General features: G+C 38.3%; 1 protein-coding gene across 3 annotated transcripts in view; it reads left to right on the top strand.

Annotated features, from left to right (window-relative positions):
* The first annotated feature begins 1902 nt into the window (after positions 1-1902).
* SLC12A6 (solute carrier family 12 member 6) overlaps positions 1903-25887 on the top strand; it is an 80887-nt gene continuing 56902 nt past the window's right edge. For 2 of the 3 annotated variants that reach the window (XM_016199539.2, XM_016199538.2), the window contains exon 1: positions 1903-3349. In XM_016199539.2, the coding sequence (XP_016055025.1) occupies positions 3079-3349 (271 nt within the window). In that variant the 5' untranslated portion in view covers positions 1903-3078. Of the gene's footprint in view, positions 3350-18227; positions 18388-25887 lie in introns of those variants that run through there. The other variant, XM_016199540.2, reaches the window with a different exon arrangement.

Raw genomic sequence — 25887 nt, 5'->3', positions numbered from 1 at the left:
GTTCTGATTTGTTGCTAAGGATGATGCTTAAACATTTCCACTTGTGTAGAGGAAGGGCAAAGGCAAAGCTAGGGCCCAGATTGTTAAATTTAAATGTCTTGATCAAAGCTACAAGAAATAACTTTCAAACAAAACATTGATGAGCCAAAATATGTTGAACACCTCTATTCGTGTATTAAATAAACATGCTAAAAACATTCTGGTGGCAGTAGTAGGGAAAACATTGGGAATGGAGTCAAGAGAAATTACCTTCAAGTCTAAAAATTTTTTTTTTTTAATCCTCAGCCGAGGATATTTTTTTCCACTGCTTTTCAGAGAGAGTGAAAGGGGGAGAGAGAGAGGTAGAGAGAAACATCGATTGGTTGCCTTCGGAATGTGTCCCTACCAGGTCCAGCAATTGAGCTGAGGTACATGCCCTTGGCTGGAATCAAACCCGAAATCCTTCAGTCCATGGGCTGACAATCTAACCACTGAGCAAAACCGGCTAGGGCCAGGTCTAAAACTAAAGGTGTTTTCGTTAATGGAATGTTCAGTCTGGCTAGAAAGTGAATATAGCAATTTTTTCAGCTTTATTGAGGTATAAATAGTTGACAAACTACATATTTAATATGTACAACATGATTTTAATAGATGTATACACTGTGAAAGGCATAGCACAAAGATAGGAAAAGGAAAAATGTAACAGTGCATAAATTCAAGGAGACAATGCAGTGATTTTCAACTTTTTTTAATCTCATGGCACACATAAACTACTAGAACTCTGGCACACCAAAAATACATATATTTTGCCAATCTGACAAAAAATAGGTATAATTTTGATACATTCACACTGGATGGCTATTGTTTTGTCACTAAGGGAAAAGAGGTTAGTGCCCCTGACCAAATTGTAAGGTAGTGTATGTTTTAAAAATTACTACAGCATACCAGTTGAAAATCACTGACACAATGCTTTAGACCTCTACATAAAAATTCCACTAAGGGAAGGGTCATACCTAGACACGTGGTATTTGGAATGTTCGTGATTTTTTAAAAGAAATCATGAATTTTCAGGGACGCTCTTATTAAAGGGGATTTTTTAAGTCCTCAGGACAAGGGGAAATCACTGACACAATGCTTTAGAATAGACCTCTATATAAAAATTCCATTAAGGCCCTGGCCGGTGTCTCGGTGGTTAGAGCGCGGGCCCTGCGGCCGCGAGTTGGATTCCTGCCAAGGGCATCTCCCTCCGTTTCCGCCTCCAGCCCTGGTGGGGAGGTAGGGGGAGGGGAGGCAGCCAATCCATGGGTCTCTCGCTCATCGATGTTTCTCCCCCTTCTACTCCCTGAAAAGAAATGGAAAAAATATCCTCGGGTGAGGATAATAAATAAAAATTCCATTAAGGGAAGGGTCATGATATTAGGTGGTTTGTGATTTTTTTTTAATCATAAGTTTTCGGGGACACTCTTACTAAAGAGGGTGGGTTTTCTTTGAGGTTCTGAGGACAAGCGGCAGGGCCTGCTCCCTGAGGTACCTCCAGACTGGGTAGGGGCAAGAACGCAGGACCAAGAAGGAAAAGGATTTGCTAAGTGCGCGTAGCTTTGGTCCAAACGCACGACTACAATTCCCGTGCTGCTCAGGGCCTCCGACGGGGCCCCGCCCCTCGCCCGCCGGACCCGCCGCTACTCCAGCGAGCGCATGCGCGCTTGCACTCCGTCCGCCTGCGGGCCGCGCAGACTGGGCGGGGCTCCCGGAGTTTGCGGGACCGTTCCGCCCTCCGACCGTTCCCCCGCTTCTCTTCGGACCGTTAGCCTCGAATGAGGAACAAGCCGGGAGGGAAGGGAGGGGCTGCGGCTGCGCCGGTACAGCCCGCTGGACCCGGGGCCGGGAGCGGCGAGGTCACGTAACTGCAGCTCCGGCGTCTGGCCGGCCCCCCCGGCAGCGCGAGCCCTCCGCCTCCGGGCGCGCTGCGGCTCGGAAACAGTTACCGGCTTGTAAACAACAGCTGCGCGCGCATCCCCTGTCAGCTGGCGCCGGGATCCCACACCTGCGACCTCCTTCAGTCATCGCCGCCTCCTCCTGCTCGGCCAGCCAGCACCAGCTTGCGAGGCTGTCTCCTCTTCTGCTGGGACTCGGAGGAAAAACGGCGAGGGGGTGACCTGCGCCAGGGACCTGGTAGGAGAGAAAGCGTCTCCCTGCGAAGAGGTGGCCTGTCCTGTTACACGCAGGAGAAACCTAGCGGGCGGACCGTGGGCTCGATGGACTAGCAAGGACCTGCCACGATCCTGAGCTGCAGTCCGAGGTGTCTCGATCCGCTAGCCTCTCTTCCCAGATCCCAGGAACCTTTCTGCCAGAAGAGCGGGTGGGCCACCCCCGCAGACCTCTGAGAGGCAGGAATCCGCTCTGCCCCTGCATCCTCCTCTGCTCACCCTTCTCTCCTCATTCTCCGTCCTAGTGTGGGATATTTTTCCCGTTATGCATGCGCACCTCTCCCACCAGACCCAAGTGGATTATCGGCCTCAAAAACCTCGGGTGGCTCTACTGCACACACCTCCTCCCAGCCAGACCTGTGGGGTATTCACCTGATATACAACAGGTGGCCGGTGTACACCGTTTTGCAATCTCTCTGCTATATTTGCATCATAAGGGTGGGCCTGTGCGCGCTTGGCTCAACTAAAACCGTGAGACTTTTACCAGATAAAGAACTAACTACCTCGGTCGAAACCTGGGGGTCGAAGGGAGAAAGCCTTCACCTGCTTCTCTAAGATCATGGCACTGAGCCCGCAGCCCTGGATCAGAAGACATAGTTAGATAGCTCTTCATTCTGAAGGAACGAAGTTACACGAGACTGGCATCGTTTTGTCTTTTTTTTTTTTCCTTAAATATTTTTCAGCTACTGGTAGTGCACTTTCTAGGTCAGTCTGCTTGAATTCTGAGTATAAAGATTCTTATTTGGGTCTCTGTGTGGTGTAAATCAAGGTAATTGAGATTTTTTTAAGTTATCTTTTCTGTTTTTGTGATCAAAAGCAGCTAGCTAGGAGGAAGGATTTTGCGGGTTTTTCTGTTTTGCCCTTATAAAGGAGGAAAAAAGAAAAAAGAAAAATGCATCCTCCAGAAACCACCACCAAGATGGCTTCAGTTCGGTTCATGGTGACACCAACGAAGATTGATGATATTCCGGGTTTGTCAGACACCAGCCCAGACCTCAGCTCCCGGTCCAGTTCCCGAGTAAGATTTAGCTCCCGGGAGAGTGTTCCTGAAACGAGCCGTAGTGAGCCTATGAGTGAGATGTCTGGAGCCACCACTTCACTGGCCACGGTGGCACTGGATCCAGCCAGTGACCGGACTTCTAACCCCCAAGACGTTACTGACGGTAAGTAGAAACACAGATGACAGGATTCTTTCCTTACTGGCTTATTTACCAAGGATAACTGTTTCCTGGGAGATCGTTTTTCTGATTTATATGCAGTAATCAGGAACCTCTTTTTGAGATTCTTAGGAACCCTTTGAAATAATGGTTAGCATAGTGGTTCTCTGCAGTAGTAATTTGGCCTGTGGGAAGATACATGGCAAGAAGAAAAGTAGATGTACGTTTTGACTTCCTTGTTTTTATCTCCTTAGAATTGAAATGCGTATTTTGGTTAAGGATGAATGGCAAAGAATTTAATAGATTTTCAGCACAGAGAATACTAAATTGTAAAATGTAGCGGAGAGCTAAGTTTTGGGGCTCTAACTTCTACAGTCTGTTTTTAAGGCTACTTTACAAGGAGTAGTTATTGATCACATTAGTTATTGGCTTTTCTACAAAGACTTGAGATATTGTATCACAAAGTTCTTTATATATTTTTTACAGAGACAGTAGTTCAAGCAGCTAAACTCACTCTGGGTGAGGCTGGGTAGATTTAGTGTGCTATCTTGTTGAATATAGAAATCCTAAAGACGCTTTTAGGGCCTGATTCCCACATAATTTTTTGACTTTGAACTTTAAGTGGAATGTATTGAGTATTGAGCCTTTGTAGTGAGAAAGCACACAAGCCACTTCTAACTTAGACTGACCACTGCAGACTTTTAGCTTCCTGAACCAGTTTGTGTTGGCTAGCTTGGATGTTTTCATTGGATTTAGTGGGAAGAAGTGATGAGAGAAATGAATGGAGAGATCATAACATTTTTAGGATTCTAAAGTTTGAGAACTACTATATTGCTTTATGTATTTAGTTTTATATTTTTATATATTTAGTTCTATATTCTAACTAATGTAGATATGACTGGTAGTGAAAATTCCTTGTAAGAATCTTAGACTCTGAAAATGATATTCTACCCAAATTTGAAAACCATAGCTTCAACCACTAACCTGTAAAAGCAAGTCTGCCTTAACCATTTTCTAGTGTCAGAAAATGTTGTTCCTCCTTACCTAAAGGATGCAGGAAACCAGAATGATTTTAGTTCCTTATTTCTGTTTGTACTGTTAAATGTCTGGAGACAAGGTAGATTTGGTAAAGCTAATAGTCCTAGAATTATCCTCAACTAATCATTTATTTAATGGAGATATTACAGGTTGGTTCCTGGACTTATTTTCAACTTGACAAACTTTACACTGTGTACCACAGTATCAAAATTACATTATGAAATAATAAAAAATAATTCCTTTCTTCCAGACTAACTCTAAAGTATAGTTTTAGTTACTTATCATACGGTATTGAGGTGGTAAGATTACCAGGTAAAGACTATATTGGTGCTAATTTTTTTATTGCTGTAATTGTTATTAGGTAATTTATAGTTAAGTATTGTTAGGCTTGTGGCTTTTCTGTTATGGAATTGTATTTGTATTTTGTTTTAAAAAGTGGGTTTGTTTCTATAATGTGTTAGCTTTCCAGAACAGGATTCTTGCCCAGGCTACTATCTTACCTGTAAGCATTCTTTACAGGCCAGAGTGCTATCGTTTTATACTATAAGGGGAAAACTGAGGACATGTCTAGGTGAAATGTTGTGTAGGTGGGTACAGAAGTTAAAACTTGGCTCTGTAGCACATTCCTTAATGTTTAAATACGCTCTGGTACCAGATGATAGGGAAATTAACTGTCCAGCCATTGGATCATACTTTCCCCCATATCCTGAGGAAACTAGTTTTCTACTTTCCCAATAACCTACTTTTTCCCTTTTTTGTTTTTAATTCTTATGATGACTATCATCCTCTGATATATTTTTCGCACCATTAGAGGGAACTGGTTAGAAATATAATTATTTCACCTTTGGCTTCATAATGCCTTGTTAGCCATAGATCTTCAAAGGACGCTGTTGTCAAGAATATCAAGGGCATATTAAGCTACATTTTTCTCTGGGCTGGAGTTAGTATAGGAAAACTACTTCCTTTCCTACAATTAATCTTTAAGCTCATAGTGTATTTCAGATTGTTTTTGCTATTTTAATATTTAGAATTCTGATTTTTTTTTTTTTTTGGCCCTTTCTACATATCCTTCTATGATTGTGATATTGGTATGATTCTTAATCCTTTCCACACAATTCCCATGCCTTCCATGTTTCTTCCTGTAGAGAAGCTTACCACCCTAAGTTTGTTTTCTTATTATATACCTTTTACTCACATTACATTGCACAACCAAGGTGGAGGTGACACATGAAGTTTTAAATACTTATTTTTGTGTTTTAATTTTTTTCTACTGTTGGCCTTTTGAAAGTAGATAATTATCTTTCTGCTATCGAAGTATTTGTTCTCCTTTCATTGTATCAGGGTTCCATTAGAAGTTATGGGACTGGCCAGTTGGTAAATAAAATCAAGACTCAGCGTTGTATTTGCTTATGCATGAAGAATGTCTTAAAGATACAGAAGGAACTGTTGAGAGTGGATATCTCTGGAGAGTTTGAAAATAGAATGGAGAGTGGGAATTTTTCTTTATCTAAACAATTTAGAAGGAGATGTACAATTTTATTTTTTTAATCCTCACCCGAGGATATTTTTTTCCGTTGCTTTTCAGAGAGAGTGGAAGGGGCGGGGGGGGGAGAGAAAGAAAGAGAAAGAGAGAGAAACATAGATGTGAGAGAGACACATTGACTGGTTACCTCCACATGTGCCCCGACCAGGGCAGGGATTGAGCCTACAACCAAGGTACGTGCCCTTGGCCGGAATCGAACCTGGGACCCTTCAGTCCGCGGGCTGGCGCTCTAACCACTGAGCAAATCCAGCTAGGGCAACATGTACAATTTTTTATATTAAGAGTGTATCACTTTTATAATAAAATTTTTTATATTTATTTATGTATTTATTTATTTTATATATATCTATGATTTCAGAGAGAGGAAGAAAGAGAAACATCAGTGACAAGAGAGTCATTGATTGGCTGCCTCCTGCACGCCCCCTACTGGGGATCAAGCCCTCAACCCCCGGCTGGTGCCTTTATCCGGAATCTAACCACAACCTCCTGGTTCATAGGTCGATGCTCAACCACTTAGCCATTACGGGCGAGCTGCATCAGTAGTTTTTAAAAGCTCTTCAGCTTGTTCTCATATAAAGCCATAGCTCAAAAGAGAAGAATGATTAATGCTACATGCATTGGAAGAACTTTCCCACCTGAGCTGGGCTTTGAAGGATGAGCAGAAGTTCACCAAGTAGATAAAGCACAGCAGGTTTTTCCTTAAAATCAGTAGGTCTTTTTTTAAAAAAAAAAAATTCCTCAAAAATTGCTTTTTAGATAGAGAGGAAGGGGGAGAAAAAGAAAGAAGCATTGATGTGATAGTACAGCACAGATGGGCTGCCTCCTGTACACCCCCAAAGGTTGCACAGGACGACGCCTATGCCTAACCAACAGAGCCACACCAGCCAGGGCAAATGTCAGTAGGTCTTATAAAATGTTAATTTGTACTTGGAATCATTACATTACAAATGGACATTTAGCCTATTCAGCAGATCCACCAATTCTTTGTCATCAGTAGGTCTCATCAGTGTGTCATGCTAGGGTTGAATAAGAATAATGTTTTCCCTAGCCGGTTGCTCAGTGGTTAGAGCATCTGCAGGTGGACTGAAGGGTCCTGGGTTCAGTGCCGGACCTTGGGTGTGGACTCGATCCTGGGCCCCATTCGGCTCGTGCCGGAGGCAGCCAGGCAGTGTGTCTCTCTCACATCTGTGTTTCTCTCTCTCCCCCCCCCTTCCACTCACTCTGAAAAAGCAATGGAAAAAATATCCTTGGGTGAGGATTAAAAAAGCATAATAATAATGTATGACTAAGAAACTTCAGGAGCTTTTTTTTTTATAAGAACATGTTTCAAAGTATTAAGCACTTTTTTAATACTTTTCAAAAAAACTTCTGTTTTTTTGCCTCAAACCAAAATAAGTGAGTTACAGTGTATTGCCAATCTCAGGTGATCATTACCCTTCTTTTAAAAATACTTTTTTTTTTTTTTGGTTAATCCTCACCTGAGGATATTTTTTTCCACTGATTTTTTTTTAGAGAGAGTAGAAGGGAGGGAGGAGGAAGGAGGGAGGGAGAGAAAGAGAGAGAGATAGAAACTTTGATGTGAGAGAGATACATCAATTGATTGCCTCCCACTTGCACCCCCACCTGGGGCCCAGGATTGAACCTGCAACCCAGGTACATGCCCTTGACCAGGAATCAAACCCTCAACCCTTTGGTGTGTGGGCCAGTGCTCTAACCACTGAGCGACACCGGCCAGGGCTAAATATACTTTAATATTATATGGTTATTGAATACAATCCATTTCACTTTGGCAATCTAATAGTGAGCTAGAACATTGTATATAGAGAGTAGTACGATGGATAGTTTTATAAAAATACATGGATTTGGTACCTTCCTAGTTCACCTGATGGCATCCTCTGATAGTTATTTGTTTGTTTTTTAAGAGTTTTCAGTATCACTTTATTTCAGTTATAAACCACAGCTGTTATCCCCTGTTCTCCATACTCCATAGCCAATGATTAAACTTTATAATATGCTATTTTGTACCACAAGAAGCAATCAGCCAAATCTAGAATGTGGGAAGTTTTATTGAATAACTAGATCCTTCAACAAATAAAAATCATGGAGTGGAGGAAAAGTTATAACAAGGGAGGGAAAGCTGTTAGAGATAAAAAGCGTATCAACCAAATGCAATGTGTGAACTTCATTTAGATCCTCATGTGAACAAAACAACTGTAAAAAGACACTTTGAGATAATCAGGGAAATGTGACCATGTACTTGGTATTAAATGATACTAAGGAATTATTGTGAATTTTCTTACTTAAATTTATGACTTTGTGGAATGTAAAGCCCTTATCTATGGAGTTTCATATTGAACTATTTACAGATGAAATAAAATGTACTTACCCCCTTCCCCCAAAAAAGTTGAGGAGAGAGAGACAAAACAAGATTGACAAACGTTTATAAATGTGTTGCATTTGCCCGGCCGGGCGTGGCTCAACGGTTGAGCATCGACCTAGGATCCAGGCGATCGGGGTTCGATTCCTGGTCAGGGCACATGCGTGGGTTGCGGGCTAGCCGATCAGTGACTCTCATCACTGATGTTTCTATCTCTGTCTCCCCCCTCCTTTCCTCTCTCTGAAATCAATAAAGATACATTTAACAAATAAATTTGTTGAATTGGATTCAAAGGTACATGAGGATGCATTTTACTGTCCTCTATGCTTTTATGTGTATTTAAAAACATCTATAATAAAAGTTTTCAAAAGGTTGAGCTGCAGTTAAGCTGCTTTAATAGAAAGGCTTTTCTTTTATAGAAGTCTGTCATAGAATGCTCTAGATAATTCGATTAAATATCAGTGATTGGTAAAGTGGTGTTTTACCAATACATACTCAGATACATTTTACTTTTGAACAATTTTAAGCCACCATTAAATCATTGGTGGAATTTAGAGTTAACAAAATTTCAGAATCAAGTCAATATTGTATGTTAGTCAACCTGAGAGGCTATGCAAAACTTTTTGGCTGTCTTAACTGAATAAGGGCTGAAGCTTTTTATATTTTTCCTCCTAAAATTGAGGGTTTTTTTGTAGTTGAAAAGTACAGAAATAGAAAACAAAAGCTGTATTAAGTTATAAGGAAATGATAGGTGTGTTTAGGTCTTAATTCTAACTTTGGGTTGTTGTTTTTTTCTTTTTAAAATTTCCTGTTATTTTAGCTTAGCTGGGTTTCAGTCTCCGGTTTTCTTGCTAAATTAAACAGTGACAACTTCTGTTTTGCGTTTTTATTACTGCATTGCTGAGCCTTATTACATTTTTAATGGCCTTGAGAAATTCATGCACGGTACTCGATAGCATTCATCTGTTTACAGTTGGAACCATTTACTAGGTAGCTTTAATTCTCAGCAAAGTGGCACCTGAATTTCCTCCATTTTACCAGTTGAGTCTGCTTTTACTTTGGGGTAAGAGTATTCACTTTTCATATTGCTAGTTTAAAAAAAGAAAACACTAATAATTAACCATTTTTGTATACACGTGTACATTTTCAATTTGAGGATCTATGAGAAATTGAATGCAGTTGAAATACATCTTTATTCTATATTGAGAGTATTAGCATCTAGCTTTTTAAAAAGTACCTAGAAATAATACTTATTTTCACAGTTGGTTAATTTATATCCTAAAATGCATGTAAAAATTATGTTTTGTTGATTTATTTTTTCTACTTTAGCAGTGTGCTATTTCCAAATAAAATTTTAATAATAGGAAAGAGAAAGCATTCTTTCCTATCAGATGAAGTTAATTCTTTCCTTTCCTGAAAAATCATCAGTTTTGATATTTTTTCATTTTAAAAAAGTCATTTTCTTCTGAGCTTGGATGGGATTTCTTATCCAGGAGAAAACTGAAGCTGATATGGTTAAGTAAGCTGCTCAAGGTCTTACAAGTAGTACATCAAAGAATAGTGATTTGAACCCAGGTGTGTGTGATTCTAATACATTGTTCTTGTCATTACACTTTCTCTACTATGCTAACAGTGGTTGGCTCTGTTGAAACATGTATTAAGCCTCAGTTGTATAGTACAGTAAAGGAAGCATAAAAGAAATGCAATTTTTATGTTCTGTGTACATTTTTGCAATTATTTTGTCTGGCATTGGGAGCGTTAAAAGAAATAGTCACAGAGGGTGGTGTAGTTAATAAAATGACATGTTTCCCAAGTAACTTAAGGTTCTGTGTTTCTAAAAGGAAATCTTTCCAAACTGTGTATTTTACTGTTTTTTAACACAAATGATGTGCAAATCCTAGGGCAGTGTAGTAGTGCTGAATTACCTGAAGAGTTGTTGTTTTAGTTACATTTGTCCATCTCTGCTAAAGTTAATGAATATTCATATTTTGACCCAAGTCTCAGTAGATCTATTTTTAAACGGAGTTTTGTTGCAGGGGAGGGAGGAAGTAATAACTTATAAGGAACTTTTTCTTCTATGAGGTGAAAATTAACCAGGACATTTTGTTTTGAATTGTGTTTTCATTTTCCTTTTTTGGAAATATGTCCTAAGTTTTGGCAATATATGGCTTAATATCAGTTTTATATTCTATACACTGTTTATAGTATTGACTAGAATCCCATCTAGAAAGTATTTCATAATAAAAGAATGAAATGTCACACATCAGAAATGAAATAACTGCCCATGCTACCTCTTCGGTTGGTGATTCTTGGGTTCTATCATACCTGGACTATAATGACATAAGGCTGAAAGAAATAGACAGCCTTATATAGGGAGTAACAATATTGTTTTTAAAAAAAAGGTAACAGTGGAAACTGAGGGCTCTGAGTACTCAGTTGCTTTTGCTAATGCCTTCGTATTTGGGTCAGCAGCCAAAATGACTGACTTAGCTATCAAATTAAAGTAGTTGCCCATCAAGTGTACTACTGTGTTCTTTCCTCTGGTGAAGACTCACAACTTTAGGCCCCTGAAGAAGTAACTGGGTGAGGTGATGGTGTGTTGTGCTCTCCAGGTTCCTTCTATGCTTACACTGTTTGTACAGAGTCCTGGTTTTATATTGCATTTAGTATCTCCTTAATTGGACAACAAGACCATGAGTTCCTTGAGGGTGGGAACAGTGTCTTGTTCTCTTTTGCATTCCTATTTCCTGGCACATAGTGGGCACTCAAATATATATTGAATAAATACGTGATTCCTTCAGCCTCTGTAAAGCATGAGATTTTCCTGATGTTTGATTTGGAGAACTCTTTGTCTTCCTTCTCTACAATATTATGAATCCATCAGAAAATAATGTTGTTGTTTTTATGAACAGTATTATCTTTCAGTTATTAGCCCCCAAGTGCATTATACTATATTCGTTACTGATTCCATTTTATAAAAATTCATTTTCATAGGCAGTGTTATGTAATTTTGAGATGTAGAAGTTTTAAGTCCTTGCTGGCCATGGTAGTCGATCCTCACCAAAATAATTGACTAATTTATTCAGTTCTTTCTATAATTATCTACATAGTAAGGTAAAATTCAGAATTTGTGGCCATTTTGATATTTTGAATATTTATTGTTGCAGTATCTGAGGGAGAAGAAGGGTTTGCTGAATATGGTAAATATGGAAAATGTGTACTTAAGAATGAGAGTCAGGCCCTAGCTGGTTTGTCTCAGTGGTTCAAGCGTCGGAGCAAGGACTGAAGGGTCTCAGGTTCGATTCTGGTCTAGGGCACATACCTCAGCTGCAGGCTCAATCCCCGGCCCCAGTTGGGGCAAGTTTGGGAGGCAACTAATCGACGTGTCTCTCTCACATCGTCGTTTCTCTCTCTCTCCCACTCTCTCTGAAAAGCAGTGGAAAAACTATCCTCGCATGAGGGTTAAAAAAAAAAAGCAAAGAATGAGAGCCAGTATTTTTCAGGCTCCAGCTATAGTGCTAAACTTAAATAGTGAACTGTTACACATCCTCAGTAAAATGTTTACAATATTCTCTAACACAGAGCTATTCAGAGTGTAGGCAGACAGTGCTGGTCCATCAGCTGTTTATTACCTATTTGTAAGGTGATAAGCTCAGAAATTGAGAGGTTTTTTTTAAAAATATATTTTTATTGATTTTTAGAGAGAGAGGAAAGGAGAGGGAGAGAGGGAAACATCTATGTCATTGATGGGCTGCCTCCTGTATGCTGCCTACCAGGGATGGACTGAAAACCGGGCATGTGCCCTGACCCAAATCCAACTGGCAACCTTTCAGTGCTCAGGACAACACCCAGCCAACAGAGCTACACTGGCTGGGGCAGAAATTGATAGTTCTTAAGGAAGTTGTATAGCAGTTTAATAGAGCAATTTTATGTCTGTTGAATCTAATAATAAAAATTGAAACTTACATTTTGTATATTTTTATTTCATTTTCTAGTAATTGTTCCTTATTTTTTTACAAAATTTTTAGCCCACAATAAATTGGAAATTTAAAGAAAAATAGTCTTTTACCAGAGATAATTTGTAAGCACTGTTCTAAAATAATGGTTCACAGCCTTTTGTATATTTGCCTAACCTGAATGATACCATGTTCAAGGGGGTGTGAGGTAGTGTTTCCCTACCAAGGGCCCTTTGAAGCGAGAGTATCTGAATGGGGTGGGGCAGTGGGTTAGTCTTTCATGCAAGTCTGATATTTTTCTTAAGAATCTCTGCTCTAGCACATATAATCTCTTTCCTCTCTCCATGTAACTCCATATCTGAAGTTAGATGTTTTAAAGAATTCAGATCTTTTTCCCCTCAAACACATCTCTCTCAATAGGACGAATTATTAGATTGATCACTGTAAAGATTTATAGAATAAAGAGTATGAAGAGTTTACGACTGAGGATAAAACATGATTAACCTTTTTAGCTCAGAGTTCTTCATAAACTTACCTCGATCAAGAAAATTAAAAATGCCCAGTCGGAGTGCCTTGGTGATTAAGCGTCAACCTATGAACCAGGAGGGCATGGTTCAGTTCCCTGTCAGGGTACATGCCTGGGTTTCGGGCTCCATCCCCAGTGGGGGGCAGCAGGAGGCCGCTGATCAATGACTTTCTTATCACTGATGTGTCTATCTCTCTCTCTTCCTCTCTCTCTGAAATCAATTTAAAAAATTTTTTAAAATAGAAAGAAAATTAAAATATAACGTAGTTAGTTTCTACTTGTATTTAGTTGCCACTGGCAGTTGCAACGATTCAGTGAGAATGTCCACCCTAAATATTTTGCAATAATAACATTAGAAGCAACTGCTTGGAAGTAGATTCCACTTTATTACTTCTTGTAAAAATAGCATTTCTAATAAACTGAATGTCGTAAGCACAAAACTATTACTATTAACTGGTTATAATTTTAAAAATTAAGTGTGGCTAGATGTCAATAGTGGATAAAGCTCTCTGAGTGGTGTCTTCAAACAGTAGGAGCTTAGGAGAGGTTCATAAGGTTTGAATCTGTTTCTAAATCAAATCCATTGTTCTTTACTCAGCACTCCCACTGAACTTGTGTATGTGCATGTGTATGCATGCACATATGCACACTTAAATTACTGGCATAAAAATTTGTCTTATGTGCACGAGAGATGGAAGGAGAATTCTGTGAAAAGGTGTGGACAGATAAGATGAATTAAATCTACATTGTGTGTGCTCATGAAATTTAGTCTGTTCTATTTTATACATCTCCAGCTTTTTACTAGCATGCTGGTATATACTTTTGATCAAGCCTTAATTGCATTTTTTATTTAAAAAAAAAGAATGTTACTGGACATGTTACTAAAATCTCAACATCATATCTACAAGATGCTCTGAAGAATGGTAAAATTCATGTATTCAAAATGTATGTGGCTTTTTAATTTAAGGGATTTTGCTCACTGATCACTTATTATAGTTTTCTTGCATCACAGATCCGTTTTTGGCATGAATTATTAGTTTCTTTTTCAGAATCATTTCAGCAGTGAGATTGTTTGGTTCTAGATTATTTGTATAGCTTTTGTACAACACAGTTCTCAGAGGAAATACATGATTTGCTCTAAAATTGATTTTTCATAATATAGTATAATAATGTATTATAATATGATAGAGAATTCTTATGTTGAAAAATAATTTTCCAGTCCAGCCTGCATGGATCAGTGGTTGAGCGTCAACCCATGAACCAAGGAGATCATGGGTTGATTCTAGGTCAGCACACATGCCCACGTTGTAGGCTTGATCCCCAGTAGAGGGCGTGCAGGAGGCAGCCAATCAATGACTCTCATCATTGATGTTTCTATCTCTCTCTCCCTTTCTCTCTGTGAAATCAATAAAAACATGATTTTTTTTAAAAAAAAGAAAAAAATAATTTTCCATTAACTTTCCATTAATTGTTTCAATCTTTTCACTAAATCTAACTTGTCTTTATTTAATAGGTGGGTTGAATAAAACAAAATGCTGGTTATCATGAGTTGTTAGCTGCGATTAAAAATAAGTAATTGGCCCAGCCGGGCGTGGCTCAGCGGTTGAGTGTCAACCTAGGATCCAGGCGATTGGGGTTCGATTCCCAGTCAGGGCACATGCCCGGGTTGCAGGCTCGAGGCAGCCGATCAGTGCCTCTCTCATCATTGATGTTTCTATCTCTGTCTCTCCTTCTCCTTTCCTCTCTCTGAAATCAATAAAAATATATTTTAAAAAAACAAACAAAAAAAAACAACAACATTCAGTTCTCTAAAATCAAAGTACTGGAAAAGCATTTTTTGCAACTGCCTAAATTTTATGTGAAACAGAATTTGACCCATAAGTGATGTGCTTTTATACTTAGATCCTAAGATCTTTAGATTTCAATTCATTGTATTACTTGCTAACATTTTATTATGAAAATATTCAAACATACAGAAAGTTTGAAAGAATTGTATGGTGAACACCCATATTCTTATCCTCCAGATTAACATTTTGCTACTTTGTTTTATTACATATTTATACCTTCCATTGATTCATCTACTTTAGAAGCATTTCAATGAAAGTTGCAGACATCAGTGTGCTTCAGCCCCAAACACTCCAGTATGTGTATAATTAATGTATAATTTATAATGTGTAATGTTTTTGAGATTTATCCATGTTGTTGAATGTTATCAGTAGTTCATTTCTGTTTATTGTTATCTGTTGTATGAATATACTACAGTTTCTTTATCCTGTGGACAGATACATGGGCTGTTTCCTGTTAGGATATTATGAATAAAGCTGCTATAAACATACTTGTTCAGATTTTTTAAATGAAAATATGCTTTTATTTCTCTTGGGTAAATACTTAAAAGAGGAATTTCTGGGTCATAGGGTAGATGTATGTTTTAATTTATTAAAAACTGCCAGACTTTTCCAAAGTGATTGTACCATTTTACATTGCCACCAACATTTGCTCTACATCCTTACCAACAGTTTTAATTGTGATTTTAATGTGTATTTCCCTAATGGCCAGTAATGTAATGTTGGGCACTTTTTCAAGTGCTTATTAGCCATATGTGTAACATCTTTTGTGAATTGTCTGTTTAAATCCTTTGCCCATTTTGTGTTGTTTTTTTATTTTTAAATTTTAATGTTTTTGTTAATCCTCACTGGAGGATATTTTTTCCATTGATGATGATGATTATTACTTCAGAAAGGGTGGAAGGGAGGGGTGAGGGAGAGAGAGAAAGAGAGAGGAGGGAGAGAAACATCATGTGAGAGAGACACATTGATTGGTGTGGGATCGAACCTGCAACCCAGGTACGTGCCCTTGACTGGGAATCAAACCCGCGACCCTTGGGTGCGTAGGCCAACGCTTCAACTACTGAGCCATTCAGGTCTTTTTGTTACTGAGTTGTAGGGCATTTCTGTATGTTCTAGATACAAGTCCTTTGTATATTTTCTCCCAGTCTGTGACTTACCTATTCATTTTCACAATGGTGTCTGTCAGTTCATTGTATCTTTTTAAACATTTTATTATAAAAGCTTTCAGATATACAAAAAGTTTAAAAACTTTTATAGTAAATATCCATACACCCACCACCCAGCGACTGTCATTAACATTTTATTGTACTTGTCCTATCACATATCTATCCATCTTCTTACCTGTACAATTCAAGGTAAATTGCAGGCATCAGTTAACTTCTCCCACATACTTCAAAATGCATATTATTAGTTAGAATTCAGTAGTAGTTTGCAGATTTTTTTTTCTTTTGAGGTAAACTTTTTATACAGTGAAATACACACACTTTAAATGAACATTGGCTGAGCTTTGACAAATTCATACACCCGTGAAACTCTAAACTCTATCAAGATGTAGAATATTACCATCACTCGGGAAGTTCTCTCATGCCCCATCCCAGTTAATCACCTTCATCTCCCCAGAGGCAACCATTATCCTGGTTTCTCTGTACCATAATTTAGTTTTGCCTGTTCTAAAACCTCATATCAGTGGATTCAAATATTGTGTACTCTTTTGTTTATGACTTCTTTTACATAGCATAATGTTTTTGAGTTTCATCCATATTGTTGCATGTATCACTGATTGATTCCTTTTTAGAGCTGAATAGTAATTCTTTGCGTGCACATATCATATCATAGTTTACCCATTCTGTGAATGTACACCTGGGTTGTTTCCAGTTTTGGGCTATTAGTAATAAACTCTTACGGACATTCTTGTACAAGTCTTTTTTGGGGAATATGTTTTCATTTGGGGGGTGAATACCTAGGAATGCAATTGAGGGTTATAGGGGAAAGTACCAGACCCTTCCCAAAGTGGGTGAACCAACTTACACCCTAGTAACAGTGTATGAAAGTTACTTTTGTTCCACATTCTCACCTAATTTAGTCTTACCAATTTTAGCCATCATGGTGGATTTATAATGATGCCTCATTGTGGTAGTTTATTGTACTTAAAATAGCTATTTCTTATATCCTACCCTCTATCTAACAACTCCTTATACACAGCACTCACATACCTCAGTTTTACCACTTTCCCCCCAAGTTTTTCTGTACTACTTTAACTTCGCCTTCAATTGTTTTTATGCCCCTGCACTTTCTTTTTCTTTCTTTTTTACCTATAGTCCACTCTAGGAGAGAACTATTTTTAAATTGCTGACCACTATGGTACCAAAGCATCAAGTTGATAAATAAATTGCTCCTATCACAGATTAACAGGAATTTGTTACCTTCCTACTTGTTTAGTTTGGGGAACTTTTTAGAGGGGAGAGGTTTATAGGATAAAATTGTACATAGGCTTATATGCACAAGCTGTACACTGATTCTTAAACACAAGTCATTTTTTCTGTCCATCAACTATAGATTAGCCATAATTCAACTCTTTATAAGATAAATATGAAAGGCAAGCTCCTATTGGAAATACGCAGTGGCACTAAAGTATTCAAGAATTTGGAACCCAGAATAAAATATTGAAATCTTCGACAATTTGGTAGTGTTTTAAGTTCCTTTGAATAAATTAGAATAGTTACCTGAGTTGTGTGGAAAAATCACCCAAGGTACAACACTACCACACCTGACTTAGTTTCTTTCAATTATTAGAATAGTTACCAAGACTCAACAGGTTAAACTTTTCTCTTTCCCATGTGTAGTAGTAATTCTCAGTCTTGGCTGCACCTTAGAACCATGGGGAGAAGGGTGCTTTTAAAAGTTTGTTGCCCGAGTTCTGCTAGAGAACAATTAAATCAGAATATCTAGGATGAGACCCAGGAGTCAGTAACTTTAAAGTCTCCCCAGGTGATTCCTGTGTGCAGCCAAGATGACAAGCCAGCGCTACACAGGAACTCAAAACTTAGGTTGAGCATGTGACTCCCCCCCCCCCCCCATGAAACAACAACTTGCCGCCTCCCAACAAAGGTCTTAGAAGTTTTTAAGTTGGGCTTCACCACTTAACAATCTCTGTGACTTTGGGCAAGTTCTCCAGCCTGTGGATTAAATGAGATCATAATGAAAACTTCCTAGTGCAATGAAGAGCACAAAGTCGGTCTTGAACAACGACTGATCTCCTTGGCTTTTAGAAGCGGTGTGCGTCCGACTACCTGTGGCTGAGCTCGCCGCGGGCTGCCGTTCACGAATTCCGCGCGCTCGCCAGCTTTTGGCGGCTCCCAGAAAGGAAAGCAGCCCAAACAGTTCATGGGATTCTCGCGCTTAAAAACCGTGAGCGAAGGGTGGGGTGCTAATCCTTTTAAGCGAGAGATCGAGGCGGTGGAAGGCGTGTCTCCCGCGCTCCCCTGCCTAGGTGGCTGGTCACGTGAGCCCCGGCACTTCCCGGTCCCCGGCGCCGGGCTCCCTCGGGCGGCGGGCAGAGTCGGGCGCGCGGTGGGGTGGGCGCGGCGGCTGGCGGGACGCTTGACGCCGAGAAAGCTCAGGGTTTCCGCGGCAATGCCGCACTTTACCGTGACGAAGGTCGAGGACACGGAGGGGGGCGCGGCCGCTCCAGCCCCCCAAGAGGGGGAGACCGGCTTAGCAGAAGTAAAAGCCCGGATCCAGCCCTCAGATGAGCCAGGTAAGCACTCACCTGGGCGCTCTCGGAGCTTACAGGGGTTTTCGTGAAGGAAATGGTAACATATATTCCAGATACCTCCTTCCCATGGAGAAAAAGGATAGTGGGTGAAGTGTTTTTCAGTCAACTGTTTCACTCCCCTGTATATCTGATAACCTCGTTTCTCACATTCTGGTTTGTTTTCCCCACAATGAGTCCTGTGTTCCTTACCTACAGGTGAAATCGAATCGGTGGCAGGGTATGAAAGGAGTTTTCAAGCAAAAAGAAAGGCAACAGTAAAAGTCAATTCATGCAGAATTTAGAATTCACCTTTTGCGCAGACAGGTTAAATTATACCTAGAAAATTACATAGAGAGAGAACATGGTTGAGTAGTTTTGTACAATGGACTTTGCACTTGTGACTTCTCAAGTTATTTAGTATTTTGCCTCAATTTACCAGTTAAACAGTAACCTAATAGTGAACGGCCGACGAATTCTTCAATGAAAGAACAAAAGTACAATAGATTGTTATGGTGACTAGCATAGCATTGGGTTTAATAAATTTGATGAATGCAATAATCCCTATTATTTTCTTTTAATAGTAATAGTTACGCTTCCTGGGGGAATTGTGGTTTGGAATTTTTAAACAAGCAATTAAAAGCTTGGTTAATATTATAGTATTAAATATAGTCGTAGTTTGAAGCCCTGTTTTTTAAGTCTATAAATTTCATAAATTGTCAAAAACTTCTCTAGTGTATTAATGAAGGCTATGGGAATAAGTAATCTCAAAATTCCTTTTGCTTTTAACTTTTCTCTACAGCAGGTAACACGTCACAATTCCTTGCTGTAAACAGCTGTTTACTCTCTCCTGTCTAATTAAGGCTTCATGAATTTTTAAGAATCTTTAACTAAAGATAGGGACTATTAAAAACAAATATCCTTTTGTTAATTTTTTCCTTCTGAAGTGAGAGAATTTACTAGGGAAGATAAGAAAGAAAGTTTTATGGGAACTCTTTGTCTGCCGTGTTGTTTTCATTTTGCTAAATAGGGTGATAAGAAGTTGAAAGTTAAGTTTAACCTACTTTGAACTTGTACCTGATTTTCCCGAACCTTAGCGCAAAGAACTTAGGTTCTCTTTCGGAATTGTGTGTATTTGAAGCTGCACTTTCTTAGTTGCTTATGTTTGCTGCCCTTAAATTTTAATCTTTTTAGGCTTTTGTTCTTTGCTGTTGTCTTCATTAATTTCACAAAATGCAAACAAGTGAAATCTATCTGTACTTCATTTCATTTCTCATGGTTTCTTATGTCCTTTCTTCACCACCTCTTTTATTATTTTGTCTTTACTGGTTCCACAGCGTTTGAGGAAATTTGCTGTATTCGGATTAGAACAGTGTTAAAAATCACTTAATCTATTATTAGTCACCTAGAAAAGCTATAACATTTTTTTATAGCAACCAACTTTGTGGTAAATGACATTGCTAGGCCTAATTTATTTTCTTCCGTAGTAATTGTTTGGGACAAGGAAGACGTGAAAGATGTAAGTTGAATTTAATAGGCTTTTTATTGGCGTTTTCCATGACAGCCCAGAAAGTGTCCACTTGAATGAACTATTTGTTTGGTAAGTGAACAACTGATGGAAATGTTACCTGAATTGTATTTATCTTTATTGTAGGATTAAATTAGAGGGGAAGAGGGAGGGAATATATATGGGAATAACCTAAAGTTTTGTTTTTTCACTTAGGAGTAGGATGTACTTGAGGATAGGTGGTGTTTTTGGAGTAGTTGCTTAAAATGCAACCTTTTCTTCTGAGCTACAGTAGCCTAACTTGATTGTGGGTCTGTTTGCAAGCACTTCTAACACCAGCCAGCTGTATAACAAGTTGTGTGTGTTTTTCATCGAGTGTTTCTTTCTATAATGAAAAATATGGAGAGAGAAATAGGTACTGTCATATAAATTGAACATATTTAAAAAGCAGATCATTCTTTAAATTTTAAAATGTGTTTTTTAAAAGATGAGATTTATTGAACTAGGTAGATAATTTGAGATAAAATATAAACTAATTTTAAAAAGAAATATGTTAATCCCTGCCATGCTAGTTGCTAGAGTACTAATATGTTAGAACCCTGCTTAATTTTGGTTTTGAAGGTAGAAGCAGAAACAAACATTCTTGACTGTTTTTCTCCCCAGTCATCTGTGCCTCATCCTATGTTTTCTAAGCAACTTGTCTACAGAAATAGCACGTATCACACTATGTGTTTATCACCTATTTACTTGTCTCTCCCACAGTAAATTGACTGTAGACTCCTTGAAGGTAGAGACTTTGTGGGATCATTTTTGTACCTCCAGGTCCAGGTGAATTGGACATAATAGGCCATAATAGGCAATTTAATGAGATTTCTTCGCCGCCTTTTTTATTCACCAAACACATGTTTAGTGCAAATCTCATGCTAGGTGTTGTACGTTTTCCCTAAGGGGAAGTGTAAGTTCTGCACCAAAGGCAGCAGAATGGCTTTAGAGCCAGGGACCTGGCATTAAATCCCAGTCCTAGTAATTATTACTAATTAGGAGTAGTGATAATTTGTATTATTACATGAATGACTTTGGGCAAGTTATTTAAATTCTCTAAGCCTTACTTTACCCATTGATAAGACAAAGGGAATAACAGTACCTACTTCACAGGGTGGTTGAGAATTACGTGGGAAAATGAATATAAAGCACTAAAAAATAAGAGCAACCTCTTACTCATCACATTGTGGTTAGTGGTTTAATAAGAACAAAAAGAAACCGCTTTGGATAACAGGTGAGGAAGAGAGTTAATGATACTGCTTGGAGAGGACCCTGGACATAACAGGGGATGGGGCATAACAGATTCTGGAAGGGAGGTCTAGAGGAGATTACAATAGGAGCACTTAAGATGTGAAAGGAAAGTGCAGAGCATGTGGGAAACGAAAGTTCAAGATAGTTAGCACATTGGGCTTGTGGTAAAGATAACTAAGAGATGAGACTACTGACTGAAGTGTTACCAACTTCCTCCTCTCCCTGCTCCGTGGGAATACCGGGTGTTACTACCTTTTTAGAGAGAAATAGAGGCTGCTAACAGTAATTTGTCTCAGGATACGTGGTGAGTAGTGGCAGAACCAGCATTCAAACTTCTTAAGTTGTGGGGGGTTTTTTTTATTTGTTTGTTTTTTTAACACCCCTAAGTATCATGTTTGCTATGTGGAACCAGTAGCTAAGTTTCTGTCTATTGCACCTATTAGGAATTTTAATAGCAATAGGCATTGAATTTAATCAAAAGGTTTTCAACATCTACTGATGATTCTCCGTTTTCTTCCTTTAATCTGTCAACATTGAATTATATTAATAGAGTTCCTGATGTTGAACTACTTTTACACCCCTAAAATTGAACTTACTTGGTCATAGTCCATTGAGTTTTTAATGAGTTTTTGGGGTGACACTGGTTCATAAAATTATGTAGGTAATAGGTGTACAATTTTATAATACATCCTTTGTATATTGTATTGTGTGTTTACCACACCAAGTCAAGTCTCCTTCCGTCATCGTTTATACTCCCTATTCCCTCATCTTCCTCTCCCCACCCCCTTTCCCTCCGCTAATCGCCATACTGTTGTCTGTCTATGAGGGCTTTTTGTTTTGTTTTGTTTTTTGCTTAATCTTAACCTTTTCTATCCAGACTCCCAATGCCTCTCCCCTCTGACAGCTGTCAGTCTGTTCTCTGTATCTATGCATCTGTTTCTATTTTGTGAGTTTATTTTGTTCATTATATTCCACACGTAAGTGAAATCATATGGTGCTTGTCCTTTTCTGACTGGCTTATTTCACTCAAACTTCTAAGTTTTATGTGCTTCCCATCACACCATGATGCCAAGTCCTAGCTTTTTAAGAGTAACAGAGAGTGTCCTGGCCAGGTGGCTTATTTGGTTGGAGGGTTGTCTCATGCACCAGAAAGGTTTCAGGTTCAGTTACCGGTCAGGGCATTTACCGAGGTTTCGGGTTTGATCCCCAGTCAGTGCGCTTATGGGAGGCAGCCGGTCAGTGTTTCTTTCTCACATTGATGTTTCTCCCTCTCTCTTCTTCTCTCTCTAAAATCAATAATAATAATAAAACATATCCTCAGGTAAGGATTAAAAAATAAAAGAATAACAGAAGCTGATTTCATATCTTAATGTGCATGGACTACAGGACTTTGATGTGAGCATTATCAAATCTGTGATTTTTTAAATAGGAACAGAGTACAACAGAGTTTTACTGTTTACTGCATTTACTTAATCAGGTACAATTCATATCTTTAAATATTTACTGGGTTTAAGTATTCCAATGAAATAATTGTTCTAAATCTCCCTCACTCAGATCTTACAGTATCTATGGTTTAGGCAGATTTTGACTGTTGGACTTGTCTTCACTTGATACAGATAGCAGATTAGAGTATTTCCCCTTCCTTTGAAATAGAGTTCTAAGGAAATTTTCAGAAATGGCCCTGTAATGGAAAAAAGGAACCTGTATCGGTATTGAACAGCATCTCCAAACATTAACTCTCAAGTAATCCAAATGGTATTAGAGAGATTTTGTGTTAAACAGAGTTTAAATTTAATTAAGAACCCACAAGATGCTAGATGGTTAAACATAGTTCTGCTTGTTACTCACTGAAGGTTATGTTCCAGAGAAGGTGGTATGACTGCCGCCTTTTACTGGCTAACATTCCAATAGGTTGAAATAGCCACAGAGCTTCTTTGTATTGATAAAAAAAAAAAAAATTTTCCGTAATGAAGATTTAAAAGCTTTTTTTTTTTTTTTTTTGGTCTTTTAACTATTCACATGGGGTTTTTACTAACCCAACAAACAGAAATTTGAATCTGTATGTTTTAAAATCTCAGGGTCAGAATTTACCTTTACAGTTGTCTCGATGAGGAACGTTTTTCTGTCTTCCTCCCCACCCCTAATGTTCTATTGTTGTCAGAAAGGCTAACACCACCTGGAAATATCTTTCCAATTCTTTTTTCCATGTATCAAAGATTTTAATACAAGAATACGAATTTGAATATGATTCCTATCAGTTCTTTACATCTTAAAACTTTAGTTTGTTGACTCTTCTTGGTCATATTAGGCTCTGACAATCTTGAACACATTCATTCCCTGTTTTAATACTATTTTCACCAGGTTTTTAGAACCTCTTGCTCCCCAAATTTTCCTTGCTTAGTGTACCAGCGCTCTGTGTACTATCTGCTACTTTTGCCCCACAGGAGATAAACCAGATTGGAACTGATTTTTTTCTATAAATATAAAATTTCTCCAAAATGTACATACATGCATATTGCTTAACATTTTTTATTCTAGACTCAAAGAAACATTTAGTTTAGGGTTGTAAAAACATATTAAGTGAAATTCAGCATATTGTAACATACTCAACAAGTTTTCAAATTTTAGACTGAATTTAGACATATAGCACAGATTACAGAATTCATTATAAGCTAGTAAACTGTAAAGAATCTAGCATTTCTTGGTTTTGCCAAGTTGAAAGTGGAAACAGTATTACTAAAAATGTCATCAACATTATAGTAATAATTGCCTAGCACCTACTATATGCCAGGCATTTTACCAGTATTGGCTTATTTAATCCTCATAACAATCAGGACAAGTAACCATTATCACTATTTTAGAGATGAGGAAAGTGAGATGCCAAGAAATTAGGTTATTTAAATGGTAGGTGTGTAGTTCTCTGTCACTCTAAAGCCTTTTTTCTTTTCATCATCCCACACTGTCCCTTTATTTTAAACACACACATAAATTAGTTTTGTTTTCTGAACTAGGCTGCTCTATTTTCTCAGTAGTTACCAATTCTTTTTAGGTTCTATTTCCTTTGTGGATTTCTCAAAATTAATTGATCCTGGGGCTGGGGTGCAGGGGATCAATGGGGGAGAAAGGGGGACATCTGTAATACTTTCAACAATAAAGATAAATTTTTTAAAAATTGCAAGTTACTTGCTGTTCCTACCTTTTCACATGTTGGATTGCTTTTTTATTTGGTGTAGACTGTTTCCAAATGTAAATATTGAAATTAATATAACAAGAATATGCATCTGAAGGTATGAAAGATATATTTATTTTAGCACACTAGAAAAAAGTGTATTATTTCATGTATCTGATTACTTAGAATGAAGCTAGATAATAACACAAATTTGTTTAGAGAAAAACACTAATATAGATAGAACACAGACATAGTAAAGGCTGAATATGGTGCATAAATAACATAGATGATTTTGATTAATTCCAAGCACTCATATAGTGAGTGAGACCTCATTTTCTTGCCTGTGCGTTCTTCCCACTATAACGTAGACTGTTTTTGTGACAAGAGATTTCAGTGGTTGTGGTGGTTGTGTTAGAGATGGTGAACCTGTAGTAAGAGTACTTTTCAAAAACTGTCTTAATCTTTCTCCACCACATTGCCTTTGATCATATATTTTTATTTATTTGAACGCTCTTCTGCTTTCTCCCCATCTACCATAAAGATTTACACAAACCCTCATTACCTCGAGACCAGGCTCTGACTCATTTCCTCCAAAATGACTTGCCTAATTCTCTACCCCACCTTTGATTATCCCATCAATCAGTAAGTATCCACTAGCACTCAAACTTACTTTGCAGTGAGCCCTGAAGTTGCAGTGGCTTTGTGATTATATTTGTATCTGAGGGCAAGGAATAGTGTTTTAATAGTTTTTTGAAAATTATATATACACACACACACACACACACACACATAAATTCTTCACCCGAGGATGTGTTTATTGATTTGAGAGAGAGAGACAGAAACATCGATGTGAGAGAGAAGCATTGATTGGGTGCCTCCTGTGTGTGTCCCGCTGGGGGATGGAACCTTTCGGTGTGCCCGGTGATGCTCCAACCACCTGAGCCACCTCAGCCAGCGCCATATATATAATTTTTTTTATTATGGAAAATTTCAAACCCACAAAAGTTCAGTGACTTTCTGTTCACTTTTCTTACCTGTTGGTATTTTTCTTTATTTTTAGATGTTCTCTATATTTAGGGTTCTCAGCCTTTTGTGATGTAAGTTGCAAATATTTTTCCCAACCAATATTTCTTTTAAAGTTTTATTGAGGTATAATTTTCAAAAAGTAAACCACATATTGCCCTAGCCGATTTGGCTCAGTGGTTAGAGCGTCAGCCAGTGGACTGAAGGGTCCAGGGTTCGATTCTGGCCAAGGGCACGTACCTAGGTTACAGGCTCCATCCCCAGCCCCAAGAGGTGACCACCAGTTGGTGTGTCTCTCACATCGATGTTTCTCTCTCTTTTTCTTTCTCTCCTCCACTCTCTGAAAAGCAGTGGAAGAAATGTCCTTGCGTGAGGATTAAGAAGAAAAAAGAAAAAAAGTAAAACTAACTAAATAAATAAACCATACATGAGTTTTGAAATATGTATACACTCCTGAAACAATTATCATAATCAAGATAATAAACATTTCCATCACCTCCAAAAGTTTCCTTAT

This window comes from Miniopterus natalensis, chromosome 1, assembly GCF_054644295.1.
Source record: "Miniopterus natalensis isolate mMinNat1 chromosome 1, mMinNat1.hap1, whole genome shotgun sequence".
Taxonomy (NCBI): Eukaryota; Metazoa; Chordata; class Mammalia; order Chiroptera; family Miniopteridae; genus Miniopterus; species Miniopterus natalensis.
Note: the sequence above shows the minus strand (reverse complement) of the source record. Positions and strands in the feature narration are given on the sequence as shown.